Source organism: Tiliqua scincoides, chromosome 4, assembly GCF_035046505.1.
Source record: "Tiliqua scincoides isolate rTilSci1 chromosome 4, rTilSci1.hap2, whole genome shotgun sequence".
Lineage (NCBI taxonomy): Eukaryota > Metazoa > Chordata > Lepidosauria > Squamata > Scincidae > Tiliqua > Tiliqua scincoides.
The window spans coordinates 25,603,372-25,621,488 of NC_089824.1; the positions used below are offsets into that span (position 1 = coordinate 25,603,372).

General features: G+C 42.5%; 1 protein-coding gene across 4 annotated transcripts in view; it reads right to left on the reverse strand.

Annotated features, from left to right (window-relative positions):
- Positions 1–18,117, reverse strand: part of VPS13B (vacuolar protein sorting 13 homolog B) — a 494,765-nt gene that overhangs the window by 61,635 nt on the left and 415,013 nt on the right. For all 4 annotated transcript variants that reach the window (XM_066626564.1, XM_066626562.1, XM_066626565.1 and 1 more), the window contains exons 41-43: positions 17,540–17,721; positions 15,550–15,899; positions 1,935–2,096 (exon numbers count right to left, since the gene is read on the reverse strand). In XM_066626564.1, coding sequence (XP_066482661.1) covers positions 1,935–2,096; positions 15,550–15,899; positions 17,540–17,721 — 694 coding nt within the window. The remainder of the gene's footprint in view (positions 1–1,934; positions 2,097–15,549; positions 15,900–17,539; positions 17,722–18,117) is intronic.

The window sequence follows — 18,117 nt, forward strand, 5'->3', positions numbered from 1 at the left end:
CCTCCTCATTTGAGGGAAGTCAGCTCGTCGGAAGTCAAGGGTTTTAGTGAGAGATTTGCCCGGTATTCTTCCCCCAACGTGCATGTTGAAACGAATCATAGCATGATCACTGTTCCCCAACGGCTCCGTAACACTGACATCTCTAACCAGGTCCTGAGTACCGCACAATATTAAATCCAGAGTCACCTGTCCTCTGGTGGGCTCCATGACTAGCTGCTTTAAGGCACAGTCATTTAACACATCAAGGAATCGGGTCTCCTTTTCGTTACCAGAACACAAATTGATCCAGTCTATATGAGTCTATACGAGGCACTCTAAGAACACGAGAGCCCAGCTGGATCAGAACAAGGTCCATCTAGCCTGGTGTAAGTTTTTCCTGGAAAGGCCTCTAGTGTGTCACTACACAGTAAACTGGTTTCTTGAACAGAACGGTGAACCAAAGGCCTACTCAGGCTTGATGGTTTGGAGCATTTCTCAATGTTTGTCTCCGCAGTAACACTTCACATGGTCCACCTATGGGAAGTACCACCAGAAGTAACTGCTGATGATGTCATAGCCAGGGATTGGGAGGCCAGACGCAATGTGACAAACACTGGTAAGAGGCTCAGGGCAAATGGGAGGGCATTTTTTGAGTACGCAAAAAGTGCAAGCTCAAGCTCTTCCCATCAAGCCTCCTACTGCTGCTTGTTGCATTACATTGCTGGTCTACCTATCAGGTGGTGGAGGTCTGGGGGTCCCACAAGTACCACCGGACACCACCTCAAGTACCACTGATGGTATGAGTACCACTGGTTGAGAAATGCTGGTTTTGAGTTTTCTCAGCTAAGAAAACCTGAAGGTGGCACAAATGAAGCTTAATGAGAGGAAAACACAGATAATAGTTTCTCCTTGAACTAAGAAAAGTGGCCTTTGGATTTCCAGGGACCAGGCAGTGGGGAATCAGTTTGTAGATTAGACACACAAAGAAAACTTGACATTGTTGATGCTTTTAAAATAGATCCTGAAGACAGAGAACTTCATTAAGGGCACGTGCAAATGGGCCACGTGCAATAACTGGCTGACACACAATACAGAATTTATAAGCTCCAAATACAGGGAGAAGACAAACAGACAGACTTGGGGGTGGGGAGAGTGGCTTATTGGGTTAAACTAGGAAACTTCTAATGCAGACCTGTACAGATTTGCTCAGGGTTAAATATCACTACGATTAAGTTGTTAGTCTCTTCACATGTCACTGAATCAATATACAAAAGAGATTCCTGTGAGTGAATTAATGTAGAACATATATGTAAGCTATAAGCATGATGATGTTCCATCAGACCTTTTCATTGCATGTGAATATACTGTGAAGACAGATGCAGCTTCTGCATCTGTAAATGAAGTGAAAAATTTGCATAATAATACTGAGCAGGTTTCACATGTAGGAATTCTATAGAAATTGTGACATGACTTATAGTCAGAAGACATGTCCATGTTTTAAGGATGGAATGACCAAATACGTATAATACCCACCCCAAGACCTTAATTTTGTGGTATTTCCTACAGCGTTAACATTACCAATTCCTACTATATGGTCATAATCAGAGGTTTTGAGTTCAACTGTTAAGAGATATAGATATAAAGATATCTGACATCTGACAAGTTATTGCTGTACTTTGGTTCAGAAGCCTGAAGTTCTATGAACTTTTTTTTTTTTAATTTGGAAAAGGTGCAGGTGTTCAGTTCCAAAGTTGAATTATATCTAAACATTTCTGGGTTTCCTCATCATTTCTGTTTATCTTGTGTCTCTTGCAGCTAAAGCATGCAACTCCAGCTGGAATCTGGAAAGCTACAGATAGCTGAACACATGAATAAAAAACCTAGAAGCAATGATTAAAACACCACCCAGTTTTAACAATTATTGCACTTGTAAGTTCTTTTTTTTTTGGACATACCTGTGGGGACTTGTGAGAGCGCCAGCTGTATTGGTGACTGCAGAGGCTAGCCAGCAAAACATTTTCGTCAGTATCCACCTGGCCAAACCGCAGTGTCTCCTGTGTGTCATTACAGATTACAAAATGGCTGAAGACCAACTCTTCTGCCTCCGGGCACTGGTTCTGAAAGGAAAAGAATATGAAAGCCAAACAAGCGTCAGATTAATTGCAAGATGTTTGGCAGCTGTCTGCCCAGTGGCAAATGTTTCTACACCAAAAAATTCTCCTGTCATAAGTTTTTCCTCTACAGCTTTCTATATCATAAATGGCAAAGTAATTTAAGGGTTCCTCAAATGTATTTTCATTTATACTTCTTGAACTGTAAACCACATACACTGAAATTTTTTCTTAGAGGATGATTTGAGATGAATTAGCATGAGTTAGATATAAAACATCATTCATAACAATGATGTAAGCATACCAGAGACCAGACTGAGGAGATCGGACATACTGAAACAACAGTAGAACATATGGGTTGCTCTCTCTTGACACTAGATGCCTTAGTTCAACTACAACTGAACTGAAATTTTGAAATGAATTTTATTTAACTAAAATTAAAGTTTTGATTTTTTAAAAATTAAAAGAACAGTTTTAACATTTTCCTTGTATCACTGATAATTGGTTTCAGACACACAGCCAAATGCATCCTCCCAATTTAAAACTGAAATGTCAAATATCAAAATACCAAGCTATGATTTCTCTCCCCCTCCCAACTGAGTTATCTTTACTTGCATGGGTTCAACACTACTGTTCATACACAATTGCAAGAATGTGCTATTGACTTAAGTGGAAAAAAAAATTCTCAGGTCCACTTTGTGCCAGGAAGTGTGTGAACAACACATACAAATACCTACGAGAAGTTTTATGTAGCTAAAAGATGCTTTGGTGGTACTGGCAACTACCATAAGGTAAATGTGGTGTCTACAATGGTCACGGTTTTGCGATGTTCTGCAATGTATGTAGTGGGTTGGCCAGTGCTTTTTTTGTAAATAAAAAGATGTAGGAACTCACAACTTGTTAATCTTTTATTTATTTATTTATTTATTTATTTATTTATTTATTTATTTATTTATTTATTTATTAACCATTTTTTATTGGAGAAATAAAATATTTTTATGTGTTTCTCCCCTAAAGATGAACTTACTTCTGAGTAGACATGCATAGGATTGGGCTGTCAATCTCCACATCCCCTTCCCCCAAGCTATTTTTTCTACGCATGGGGAAAAATACTGTACAGGTGCACTTGTAGCGTGTAGTATGTAGTGTGGCACTACTTCGAGGAGAGGAAGCAGTGAATGGATTCTGAAAAATGGCTTACATGAGTTCCATGTAGTAAAATTACTCTAAGCAACTGTGGGAATAAGAACAAAAAAAGAATTCTTACACGAGAGGGGTCCTTAGGTGCACACAGAAACAGCTAAGTTTGCAAACAAGCAATTAAATATGGTTTAATTCAGGTATCAGAATACTCTGGTCTTTGGGAAGGCGCTTGGCATGCAATTGTGTGTCCTCTGCTGCCCTGAGCTGCTGCTGTGCATTGCTGGAGAGGAGCTGCAAACGCTGGCTGGCGGAGGGCATGCTTGTGGGGGAAGGACGAGGAGGATCTCTGGCAAGGCTGGACAGCACATTGTACACACGTAGAATCCCCTTTCACCTGCCCTTAGCATGTGAAAACGGGTGCAGATATATATCTCTGCCAGGATTAAGAGCCCAATCCTAGGTATGTCTACTCTGAAATAAGTCTTGTTCTAGTCAATGGAGCTTACTCCCAGAAAGTGCCTAGGATTGCAGCCTAAGAGCCCAATCCTATGCATGTCTACTCAGAAGTCCACTTTAGTAAATGGGGCTTACTGTGGATAGGATGGCAGCCTCAGGGCCCAATCCTGTGCCTGTCTACTCAGAAGTCAGTCCCACTAGAGGCAGTGGGGCTTCCTCCCAGGAAAGTGTGGAGAGGACTGCAGCCACAGAGCCCTTCCTCTGCCTGTCTACTCAGGCTGCAAGGCTATGACACTTTCCCGGGAGTAAGCCCCATTGAACACAGTGGAACTTACTTCTGAGTAGACATGCTTGGGCTCTCAGGCTGCATGGCTATGCACCCTTTCCCAGGAGCAAGCCCCATTGAGCACAATGAGACATACTTCTGAGTAGACACACCTAGGCTCATGCTGCAGATTGGCACGGGTCTGCACCAGCCAGTTTCCTTCCCCTCCTCCTCCACCAAGCCAGTACCTGGGCGTTCTATGGGTGCCGCAGCCCATCTCCCTGGCTGGCTGGCTGGCTGTCCGTCCTCCTCCTTGGCATCAGCACGTGTCTCCCGCGCCCTCCACCCGCTTGGAAGCTGTGCTGGGATGCAGAGTGCGGGGGGAGGGGAAGCGGGCTGGGCTCAGGCGAGAGCTTGGAGATGGGGGCAGGAGGGGGTCGTTGTGCGGTCAGGCAGGGGCCAGGCATCAGCCCACCCTGCACCCCCCAGCACCCACCCAGCGAATGCCTCTATTTTGCTTCCCCACTCCTGGAATGCCTCCAAAGGGGAGGGGCCCCTGCAAAAAGGTGCCGGAACTCCGTCCCCCCGCGTTCCATTAGAAAAAAAGCCCTGGGGTTGGCCAATTTTTTTTTTTATTTCATGGTAGCCAGTAGTGGCATGCACAGCTAGTTACTCTTTGATACAAGGCACTACTTTAATTTTAGAAATTAAAATTGTCCAGCAGAAAGCTATCATAATATCACCCTCAAACAGTTCCATGAACTGTTCCAGCTCCAGTTTATACACGGTTCCAGTTGTGGATAAACAGAAAATATCAGTGGAATATAACATAGAAATTAATGTGTTCTGCCAACAGAAAAGTTGCTCTTTCAAATGTTTGAGAATGATCTATTTAGATCACTGAGAGCAGAATCCTGAGTGCTCTCTAGGCTGGTGCAAGTCCCTTGTGCTGGCCCAGTACTGTTGCAAATGTGCCGTAAGGCATGCTTGCACCTCCTCTGGAGTTGGCTCAGCCAGCACATGGGTGTGTGCTGGTTCATGGAGGCCAGATCTGGCCTCTGTGCCAACAGGAAGAGGTAAGGTTGTACCCCGCAAAGGCAGCTGGGGCAGGGGGACGGCGGAGGGCAGAACAAATGAATTTTGGGGCAGGGGAGGGCAGGTGTGCAGACCAGCCTGGAGAGGGCATGGGATCGTACTCTGGCACTTAGGTCAGATTCCAACCCCTGGCCCAACTTGGGCCGCTCTGTGTTAGCAATTTCGCTGGTGGAAGTCCGAGTAGCCCCAGTAGAACTGGCTGCGGTATGACACAGGGTAAGGGAGTTCATTCCCCTTACTCCAACTTGTGCCACAGCCAGCCTTGTGCTGGACACAAGGCAGGCCAGCTGGCCTGCATGTTCCAATGTGAGTTAGGATCAGGCTGCCAAGCACACAGTCTCCTCTATAGTCAATCCACATATGGCATTCTGAAATGTTGCAGTATCCTGGAACAACATAGATTCTCTCAACTCAGATGCATAGTAGGTGTGTGTGGGGGGGGGGGGTGTGTGAAATTTGGACAGTAGTTCCAAAAATCTACCATGGCATTCTTAAAGTACAACCCGCACTTTTGACATGTAAAGTGTTATGCTGCCCACTGCATTTTCAAAAAGCATTTTAAGTTAAAGACACTACCTTGTCATCCCCACTGCTGCCCACTATAGTGATCATCCCCCCCCTTTCCTTCTACTTGTATTTGAAACTCTTGTATGCCCAGAATGCTCTTTGCTGTTCTGAGTGATCAGAGACAGGAGAAGCAAAGAGCATTCTGGGCATCTTTCCACGGGTATGAACAGGTTTACCTGACAGTCAGTATAAATTACCAAAGCTTCAGGGAGTCATTCATTCTTGTGATACCAGGTATTACAAGAATGACTTGGTGCCAGTGGAAGAGCGGATGGCAGTGTTGCCAAAAATCCCCCAAGGAGGTTGCTTCAATATATTAAAGATATTTTTATCGCCATCAGTTGAGGCTAACTACCAGTTCACAACAATCATTCAGTAGCTAGTACAATGTTATGAAGTGCTCTATTTTTGCTCACCCCTTTCTGTTTGAAAATTAGAACCTACAACTGAGCTCTATCTGTTTGTCATGCCCATTCCCTTCATGTCCATTCTTCTTATATATTTTTTATATTATATATTTTTCCTTAACAATTTTGCTTGTGTTCTATACAGTTTTCCCATGTGGTAGTTTGGCAGCATCAATATGGCCTTCAGGTTGTTTGAGAGCAGGATTTATTTCCCAGTATCCTTTTCTTTCATAGCATCTTCTCCCAGCACCAATAGTGAGACAGGCTCTTCCCTTGTTTACAGTTACTTCAAGCTTCTGTCAGTAAAATGCCAGACAACTCATAGAAGCGTATAAAAGCCAGGATGATGGCCAGGTCTCTCTAGTAAGCCAATTCCTTCTTGGCCAACCGTTTTTTACAGAGCTAATTTTGGTAGCTGCTGCTGTCAACACTTCATTTTAGATAGACACGAAGGGCCAAATTTTCAATTCTTAGGTGTATAAAATATGTGATCCATTAATTTCCAGAGTTATGCAAATTGTCCTGGGATACATACATTTCTGCACATCCCCAAGCAGAACTCTGTTGCTATAGTGACTACATGCCCAAATAAGTATATACTCCATTACCCATTATGTGTAAAAATGTTTTACTGCATTTCTGTGTTTTCTTAACATTTCCCCCTGGCATTATTTTCTTTCCTAGAGCCAGAATAAAATCTCAGAGGAAAGGATGGGAGTCACAAAGGCGGGTGCATCTTGCACCAAATCTACCTAAGCCACAAATACAGCTACTCTTTTCCTTTTTCTCCAGTTTATTTGTAGATAAACATCCATGCACACATCCATTCACTTGTATGCACCAACAATGAGCAAGAGCAAAGAAAAAATTATCCCACCCATAAGGAAGCAAAGTCATGTTCTCTCTCCAAAAGGGGATGGGGCAGAGCCAGGACTCAAAAGTATGGTTAAAGCATGAGCATACTGGTGGGGGGGAGAGTGCTAGAGACAGCCAAAGTAGGACTGCATTTAAGAGAACTTAAATGTACTATACTTAAAGGGCTGTACTGTACTACAATCTAAGTAACAAAGTTGAATTTGGCTTTGTTCTCATCAACATACTCCACCATACAACAGTTTGGTAAATCAGTAAAACTGCCAAAGACTCAAACCTTACAAGAAGAAAAACTTTCTATAGAGCAGGGGTGCCTAAATCCCGGCCCGGGGGCCACTTGCGGCCCTCGGGGGCTCCCAATCTGGCCCGCGGGGAGCACGCAGTCTCCAATGAGCTTCTGGCCCTCCAGAGACTTGCTGGAGCCCGTGCTGGCCCGATGCAACTGCTCTCAGTGTGAGGACGACTGTTCGACTTCTCACCTGAGCTGTGGGATGAGGGCTCCCTCCACTACTTGCAGTTTCATGTCTGTGATGCAGCAGTGGCAGCAAAGGAAAGACTGGCCTTGCTTTGTACAAGGCCTTTTATAGGTCTTGAGCTACTGCAAGACTTTCATTCATTCATATAAGCTCCATCTCATATATATTCATTTATGTAAATTTATTCAAATTTGAAATGTAAATTAATTCTTTTTTTTCCTGGCCCCCGACACAGTGATAGAGAGATGATGTGGCCCTCCTGCCAAAATGTTTGGACACCCCTGCTATAGAGTATCTGTATGTGCCATGTACAGTAGTATCTGCTATAAGAAAGGCTCACTAGTACCACTACAGAGCACATATAGTAGTTTGTTTTGGCATTCTCTAATTGTGGGATATATGACTTTACATTGACAAGCTGCCATACCCACATGCCCAGATATCCATCCACAAACATGGATTTCCTTGTTAAAGATTTACAAAATGCTTCTTTATAAAGGAAAGGTTTAAAATCTAAATAACTTGATAGGCTACAATCCAACAGACAATCCACTGTGAAAATATAAAAACTATTCTGACATCCCCCTATCTATTGTGCTTTCTTATTAAATCCAAGGATACTGGAAACTTTGCATTACAAAATATTTAAATGTGATTATTTGAAATTTCATTGTCAGTTTACTGAAAAGGAAAAGATAATGCAAACTCTACTGTGACATTAAATGCTTGTATACGGAATGTTTTAATGAAAACAAGGGCCGAATGGTACCATTGTCAGTGCTGGGTTTTTTGTTTGTTTGCTGATTTGGAGGTACAGCTGCCACCTTTGCCAGGAGCCCCTTTGAGCCCAGGTGCACCACATGCTTAGAGGAGCCCTCCACTACCTCTTGTTGAACTTCCAAAGACTGGACCAGCTGAGCCTCCACCTTCAGGCTGGCCAGAGAGAGAGAGAAGAGAGAGAGGGGGAGAGAGAGAGACTGGACCCTCTGTACTGGCCCTCAGTAAAAAGATTGATTCCAAATAGATTTCTGGCCTCACAATGACTGTGGAGCCTGGTGGGGTGAAGCCAACCACCAGGCCTGCAAGCTGGTATCTGGGAGGGACACAGTAAAGACAGACATGTGAAAGTTGCTCTTAGGTTCAACAAGCCCCTGTAAACTGCCAGTCAATAAATGGCAGGTTGCAAAAAAGATTAGCACCTCCCAGGTAAATTACTGAAATGTCTTTCCCATAGCCATAGCTCTCCCTTTAGGATGAGAAGGAGGCAGGACAGCAGCTACAAGAGGGAATGGAAATCCTGCACTGTTGCAACAGATGAACCAAGAGAAATAGGGCAAAGTAGCCTGTAAGATCTTCAGCATGCCCTTCTGTGCCCTTGAAGAAGAAAAACATTGAGAAGTTCATCTGTGAAAGGGACGTATCATAAATGAAGTTGCTCTCTCTCTCTCTCCCTGCCACCAAGACAATAAGTGTCTCCTGAAAAGTAGAAAAACCAAGCGTTTTTCTAAACCATGCCAGATTAAATAAAACCATGAGGATCATAAGCGGCTGTATAAGACCCACTCCTGTCTGTTGGCTCCCCATTTTGAGCCACATAGCACCACCAGCCCTACAGAGACAAGAGGCTTTCGTGAAAGAATACAGAAAAATCACCAACAACCCACTTTGACCAGTACATGCCGATCTTCCTTATCAATCAATTGGTAGGCTAAAATCCAGGAAGCCTTCTCTGGTACTCGCACAACATCTGCACAATAATTTTAACATCAATGCCCACTGGAAAGCTAAACGGGCAGTCGAACACCCAGAAACGGGTAGTTATATAGATGATCCTACACTTAAGGTGCCAGGTTTCGACTTACCTCGCCAGCATTGGAAAACTTTGAACTGGATCCATACCCTACATGGCGTTAGTTAGGACTCAATGTTTAAATGGGGGCTAGTATCTACCCCACAGTGTGATTGCAGGTTTTCCCGCCAAACCATATACCACATTGTGCCTGGTTGCAAACTGAGGGCGTATACTGGCCCATGGTCTGACTTTTGCAAAGAAGGTAACTCTGTCCTTCAATGGCTGGACGAACTGGACATTGACATTTGATCTAGTCTAATTGATGTATAAGTCCATGATATGTAAGTCCATGTAACCCCTGGGGGCTGGGGGATAAGAATAGGCCCTCAGTTTGGCTGTACTTGTCGTAAGAGGCGACTAAACAGCCACCGGGTAGATGGGGCTCGTTAGCCTGGGAAGGCAGCTCATCTGAGAGAAGGAAAACTCTGATCCCAAACCTCCACTGCCTTGTGGCTACATCCAGTTATGGAAAAGGCTTCAGGAATCAACCTCGAGGCAAAATCCAGAGCCGGAGTCCCTGAGGCAGTTCATGGCTGAACACAATCACTTTCTGGCAACTCCTGTGACACCGCTAGAACCAACCGTATTGGCTTCTGCCTTTCCATTGGACCATTTCAGTGACATGGAGAGGGGGGATTTGCTGCATGGATAACACTCTGTCCTCCATATCTACTTTACCCAGGCTTCACGCACTGGAGAGGACACTCTGTTCCAGAACCACTATTCAGAGCACGATACCATAGTCTTCCGAGACTGAAGGATGCCAAGAGACATTATATGCCATACGCTAAATAAATAATAAATCCTTGGGCACATCCTTAACAGCATCCACTTGAGAAATCCAGGAGGAATGATATCTGTACTCCAAAGTGCAGAAAGTTGCATCCACAGAAATTCCCAAAATGAGAACAGACACAAGAAACATCCACGGGGTTAAGAAGCAGGCAATGCTGATTACATGAATTGGTTATGCAAGTGTAATCTTGGCCCATCTTACAACTGATTCATAGATTTCAGTCAATTTAATTGCGTGTTACTGGGCAGTGGATTTCAATTTAAGCAATAACAGAGAAAAGACTGGCACAGGAACAAGTTCTGTGCGTGTTTGTGTGTAAACAGGGATCATGTCAAGCAACTGGCTACAGAACAAAAAAACAGGAGCCAGAAATTAGAATTTGTGGAATAAGACTCATGAATAAAAACTTGGAAAAATCAAAAGACTTAACAGCAACAACACCCTAAGCTGTCTATAGGCACAGAAGATTCACAGAAAGAACACCACTGCCCTCTAGGCTAGATTCCTAGACCTCCATTTTCCCTTAAGGAGGGTCTGGAGAATTTCAGATATTTTATGAAAACGGAAAGGAACAAAAAGTTGAATATATAGTACTGCATTCTCTTAGTATAAAGCGCTCTGTTAACTGGAGTGCTTTTAGTCTGATAATTTGGTATGATGTAGAAAACAGAATATTGGAATGGAGAAAAGAGACCCAGCTAGGAAGCTTCCTGAGCTTGGACAGTTATTATCTTTCAGATACTATTGGTTAGTTTCAGTTCCTATCTTTCTCCCTACCTCACAGGGTTATTGTAAAGATAGAACTCCATCCTGGATTCTGGGGAAGAAGACTGAGATACAAAGGTCATAAAACAAAACATTTGAGACAATGCGTTTGTGCTTTATGCCCATTGTAGCCTCATTAAGATGACAGCTCTTTCCTTTGTGCCTGGCAAACTACAGTGCCTCTGGGGAAGCATTTCTGATACATCAAGAAGTGTAATCCAGAATACATCACGTTCTTTTCCGGAGGAATGTAAGATATTATGGTTCTTATCTACCTACAAGGATAAACATAGACATTGTGCAACCTTTCTGTTCCTCCATGCATTCCTTACTGCAGGACTGCATGATGGAATTAATGCAAAAGGGGTATTTTAGTTTACTCACTTCAATCCCTTGAGCATGCAAATCTTACTCGGAATGCATATGTGGCCATCTGAAGCCATATGTGGCCAGCCTCAAAATCCTATCTAGCTACAACACACAGTTGAATAGATGCTGCAAATAAGCAGAAAGGCAACCCCCCCAATTCTGTCAAGTCACTCATCCTGCCACAGTACCAGGTCCCATCTTATATAGTTCTGGACAGCCCACCTGATTATCGAGAGCAGATTCTCGGGGACACAGGCCTTCAATGGACAGGAAGGAGTAAGCAAGACTTCCTGAGCAAGCAGAATTCCATGGTCGCCATATGAATATGACCTAAGTTCCTGAATGTTACCCATGGTTAAAAAATAATGCTGGACAGCCCAATCCTGAGCTGCCCGGGGGGCGAGGCTGCAGTGGTGCTGAAAATGGCTGCTGCCACATTCTGCACACTTTGGCAGCCATCGGCGGCTCCTCAGGAGAAGGGGACTTTCGTCCCATTCCCCCAGGTAAAGAGAGTAGCCCCGCAATGGGGCTACTCGATTCACCACCAATCAAAAAGTCGGCGATGAATCAAGAGCCTCTGTGTAGGGCAGGGAGCCCAGCACTGGGCTACCACCGGCACTCATCTGGTGCTAGGGCCTGCAAACATGCCTTATGGCATGTTTGTGAGAGTGCGTGCCGGCGGTGAGTTGGCACGCCAAGCTCAGAATTGGGCTTTCAGCCAGTTTGGAGCACAGAAGGGCCAAGTCTTGCCTGACAGACACACACACATAATCTGAGAGTCTGTTTAGTACCAATTTATATTTTTTCACACCATCCTAATCTCCCAAGCAGCGAGATAAGATAAAGAATTGGGTAAGAAACCTCCTCTTCACTGGACAGGCTGTGATCCAATTTTGCCCTTCTTAAATGAAGTGGGAATCAAAGTGCCAGCATCAAGAGAAGTTAAACCTCTGCATGAATGGAATAAACCACATGGATTTCCTCATGTCTAAAGGACAGACCTCTAATAAATTTTGTTGCACCTTAGAAAACGTTGAACAAGAGAGTCAGTGGTGAGCAGTTGACATTTTCCTACACAATATCCAAATAGTACTCATTCAGCTAAACTATTGTTCACACTGATCAGAATCGTTTAATACAGTGAAAAAAGATGGTGTAGTTGTAGAAATAATGCACTTCCACATACTTTAAAGTGTTGTTTATGTGAACCAAAAATCTGAAACACACACTCTATACATTAATGTGGCTTTTAGAAAATCAATAAAATTATCCTACAGTTAAAAATATACAAATTTGGTGTATATGCTTTTACAGGGTATGGGAAAATATTTCCTCTTATGCCTTCCCAAGCAGTTCCCCCCTCCAAGTGCCCTTTCACGATGGTTCCCATCATCAAAGGTCCCCTTTGAATGACTATAGCTCCCTGCCATGCATCTGTCTATCTGAAATCTCCACGGAAGAGACTTTAATATTGGGCTTGGTGTGCTATGATTGGCTGCCAAATGTAGTCTGTGGTATTCTATGGTGTACCAGGAGATGAAATTGCTTTGGTGTTTTCTCCCTTTCCCATTGTTCCCTGTTGGTTTGCTCTGTCATTAGTGCAGCATTTTTCTGGAGTCAGGGATTTGTCCATCTTCTGAAGGGGTGTTAGTATGTGGTAGACATTGATCCCTCCTCATCCCATCCAATTATGCCCCAATTTTCTCCCCATTTTGGCCTGTGTGCTGGTAGAGTCGTGCCAGTTGCGTTGGCAAGGCATCTGAGTTGTGTTGACAAGGTATTTTTCTGGCATTGCATCAGCATCTGTGGCACATCTGCTGGCAGGCAGACAGCAGGGCTGTTATTGTACTGGTGCACATGGAAATATACTGGTGTAACTGGAGTATAGGATTGGGGTGTAACTTTGGCTCGCTTGTGTTCCTTGTGATTAAGACAGCATTTTTAATTGTAACATATTTGGCAGTAAAACTGCTTCCAGCAGAAATCAATCCCTTAAAAAAAATCCACACTCTTAGGTTCTGAACACATGATCTAGAATTTTCAAGCCAACAGCCTGATGATGTCTTTAAAGCCAACATTAGAAGAAACAAAGACTGACAGAAGCTTCTGTTAATCTTGAACTCTTGACCTAAAGGTGCAAGGTCAAATTACTTTATGCTTCAAGTGTCAGGTCCCATCTATACAGTGTACAAAATTACTTGTCTCTGATATTCAGTTAGAAAATGTAAAGAATTCAGGGCCAAATCCTATCCAATTTTCCAGTGCCGGTGCAGCTATGCCAACGGGGCATGCACTGCATCCTGAGGTGGGAGGCAGTCACAGGAGCCACCTCAAGGTATGGGAACATTTGTTCCCTTACCTCGGGGCTGCACTGCTGCTGTACCAGTGCTGCAAAGTTGGATAGGATTGGGCCCTCAATGAGCTCCGATGCTCATGATTTTGGCTGGCCCAGAATCCTGTACAGATTGGAAACGCTATGCACTGAACAGTGCTTCATTCAACAACACTGGGAAGTTCGTTTTCTGGATGTGGCAGAGGGAAAGCCACATAAGACACAGCTTGTTCATAATGAATGCTAATAAGCAGTTCTGAGCCCGCTTGCTGTGTCTGATATTCCTTAATTTTAAAGCAGGACGAGTTTTTAATTTAGCCCTCTCTGGGCTAGAGACCCACACACCACATCAGAAGATGGTGGCAAGAACTTTTGACTTGAGAGGAAATGAGGAAATTGCAACAACAATTACAGAAGCATATCTTCCTGTGGGTCATTTGAACATTGCCACCCCCGTTTATAAATCAGATCCAACTATTCATAGAATGTACCTGTCAGGAATATGCTGCTTTGCAACATATGGCTCTACTTAATCAAGTATACAATTCTGTTGTTTCCAGCTCAGTATTCCTTTAAGGCACCCTGTAGTCTAAGTCAGTCATTCACACTCTGATGTGGTCTCAAATATTTAAATATTTATACACTGCATTTTATTTATATGCATACAACGTCTGAGAGACTTTTTAGCAGCACAAAGCAACTGACCTTTCTGAAGGCCATTTTGCAGTAGTTGCTACCTCACCAGTCCATGCGTAACGGGCCTCATCCAAAAACTCTCTGTTTGCTTGTTTTCAGTTAAGCACATTGCTCAAAATATGACAAAAAGCAGAAATTGGAGCTACAAAGACTCTTTTTTCACAGTGATATTCGAACCAGCTGTAAAGATTTAAATCACACTAGCTCTTGTTTTATGAACGTCCTTTTACAATAAGAAAACCATGGAATGCCTTGAAAAAAGAAACTCTGATATGAAACAGATGTTTTATCTTTTCTAGCTTTACTATTGCAGTTTTGTGATGGGTAATTAATACAAAGAACTTCGTTTAGGTATTTGGATTGATACAGAGAATTATTTTCTGGTGGGACTGCATAGCTTGAGATTACTCAGAATGTCTTGAGACATACTTGGAGAAAAAAGAATCTGCACGTATTTGAAATGCTATGGAACATTAATTTTGCATGTACAGAATATAATGCAGGCTGCAATGAACAGCTTCAATGAGATCACAAAAGACTAGCTAGATCAGGGGTGTCAAACAAGGCCCCCGGAAGCAATTTCTCCATCCCCCGTTGTAATTGGGCTATCCCAGCATGATAATTGGTCTCTCTTATATCTTGAAACTATGAACAAGATTTGCAGATTTTCTTTTCTTTCACTTGCAGCTAATATGTGAGAACAAAGTGCTTATTTCTGGCTATCATCTGCTTAATGATGTCACGTCCTACTTAATGATGTCACATGGCCCTCAGCAGGTGCCATGAATGGTATTTGATCCACTATATCAGTGGTTCTCAAACTTTTACCACCAGGACCCACTTTTTAGACTGAGAATCTGTCAGGACCCACCAGAAGTGATGTCATGACTGGACGTTACGTCATCATGTAGGTAGAGTTTTAACAGTTCTAGGCTGCAATCCTACCCACACTTACCCAGGAGTAAGTTTCATTTACTCTCATTGTTAAAAGTATATACACAGTAGCCTGTTAAAAGTACAGATCTGTAACATTTCTCCAAATGCAGTCACATACCAGGGTATCATCAAATCTTACATTAAAAATAAAATATTGAAATGAATGGGAACCCACCTGAAATTGGCTTGTGACCCACTTAGTGGGTTCCAACCCACAGTTTGAGAAACACTGGTCTAAACAACTTAAGTTGTTTCTGCTCTGTATCACTGTGTAGATTTTCTGCTTTCTGTTTAGTTTATGGTGCTGCAAAAAGTCAGTTTGTTCTCCCTCCCTCGTCCCTCCCTCTTGTCCCTATCAATACCCTCCCAATTTTTAGAAACCCGAAGCTAATCGCAAAGACTTTCTTTTCATGCTCTGCTATTTCTCCTACCTGTTGCCAGGCTTGAATAGTTTTATGGAGAGAGTGAACAGTATGTTGTCCAAAGCTGACGAATATGGGATCCACCATCACACTGCACTCCAGTAACTTTTCCACTAAATTGCCAGAAATAGCAATCTGCCCAAATATGTTGAAGGGCTTCACAACAGCCTGCATTGTTACATTGCGATATTCCAAAAGTTTGCAGTCGGTCCTAGTAGAGAACTGGATTTCCTTGAAGACTGATCCATCACTCCACTGCCGTAGATAGATATGTGGTTCTTTGAAAGAAATTATCAAGTATTCTAGCTCAGATGGCACATTTTTATCAGAAATGAATGGATGGAGGAACTTTGGTGGCACTGTGAAACAAAAGAAGGAAAGCCAATAGTACAATAGGACTGCAAAGAGTGAACGAGAATGTTCACTTAAGTAAACCAGACAAAACACAAAAAGAATGACCAGACATTTTTTCACATTACTGTATTTTTTCCATACACATTCTATAAAGTTGTTGAGTTTAATTACAGAGTTACTATTATACAGAAAAGTCCACACATGTATTACTAACAAAACAACAAAACTAAAATGAAACCTGAAATTTAAACCCTGAACAATATTGATTTCTGATTTTCTTTGCAAATGTTCAGAGTTTTCAGAAACCATACACTGTTCCAAGTGGTGCTTCTCAATAAAAACCAGAATAATAAGAGAATCATTATATTTAAACAACAAATATAGTGAATAAAGAATTCATAGTCATACAAAGACACTTATTATAGATCAGAGTCTATAAAAGATGCTAGAAATTAAAACTGAAGACCAAATTAGGACTTGGACATTATTGCAGATAAACAGAATAGTGATTATGAGTTTAACTACAGTGTTGATGGGCAAACTGCAGAAAATTAAATTATTCATGGGGATGGCAGGATCACCCATGGGAAACAGACAGGGAAAACTGCTTAGAATATAATACAGTAGTCACATACAGGAAACACCAAGAATCAGGAATCCAAACTCTCTGAGAATAGTTATTAATAAATAGATTCAAATGGAATTTTCAAAATGTAGACTTTGTTTTAAGAAAATCTGCACTCATATTACACTATCGCATCTTATTTCCAATTAGCAGAAAATGATTATCCTAGGAATATTAGTGAATTTAGAGCCAGTCTGCAATAGTCACAGCTTGGGATTTTTAGATGTCCCACTGTGAATAAGCTGACAAAGAAAACAATGATAATTAAAAGCAGTCTAAGCAAAGTTCTTTCTGAAAAGGGAAATTACATATGCTAAACAGCAGCTGTGTTTGTTTCAAACTGTTGTTGCATTTTCCACGTTGTGTATCATTTGAAATCTCAAAAATATGGAAGTGAGTGCATCAGCTGGTATAGGTCAGAGCTAAAGAAGGCATAAATTATTTTTAAGACTGCCTGCATTATATAATTAAATGTGGTGTTCACCAGGTTTTATTGTCAGTAGGAAAATACTAACTATTTCAGGAAAAAGCCATGCCTTTGAAAAATGCTCAGTTATTTGCTCATCTTTCCTGGAAAGCACTGTCTGAAATCAGACAATCTAACAAAATTTCTTGGAATAAATGTGACATTAATGCAACAGCACAGAGTACTGAACAAAAACAGATGGAATTTTTTTGTTGTTCTTTTTTGGAATAATAACTGAGCTCACAGTGCTTAAAGTTTCTTTTAGAATCTCTGCTTGTGAGAACACAGCAGCTGGGCAAAGCAGGCTGAAAATTTAGAATGACTCAAGAATAAAGTGAAGGAGCATTTGTGAGCACTAGTCAGAGCTTAGAAAATACAACACCTTCTGCAGTTACTGAATCTGAGCACACACTCTTTCCTAAGCATTCTTGCTACTGATAAGTAGGTGTAAGTTATTTGAGCATATGGTTGCATGAAGGAAGAAACTGCAAATGCAAAGCAGGTGGGGCAAAATAACAGTTGCAGCCTTCCTCCTGCGAGTACATGAGACATACCTGTGCCCAACTGATCGAGATGGTGGCAGAGACGAAGTTCCACATGGGCAAACTGGACAGAAACCCCAAGAGCAGGCACAAACCAGGGGGTAAAGCATGAGTCCACCCTGGTGCAGGCTGCTAATGCAGTAGGAGTTACAAGCTGATCACATGCACTTTGTGAGCCTGATTCACTTTCAGAGCTGTGGGAGGAAAAGCATCAAAAGCATCACTTGATAATATTTGTATGGTGCCATGAAAGTGCATGGCATTTAACAGAAGAAAAAGCAACTCCCTGCCCTGAGGGGCTGACAGTCTAAAACAGACACAAAGAAGACAACAGAGGAAGAAGGTGGTGGCAGGGAAAAATACTCCATTATTTCACGTACTTAATACTTAACACCAGTAAGGAAGAGGCAATTCCAAGCACAAGGGGCATCAAAGAAGAAGGAATAGGGCTGTTTGAGGAAACAGGAGACCCAGGTTTGCTGAGAGAGGGGGAGCTGGAAAACTGAAGAACACTGCAGAGAAGCAAGGCGGTGCGAGGCCTTAGAGAGCTTTGAAGGTGGGGACCAGGATTTTGTGCTAGACCTGGGAGT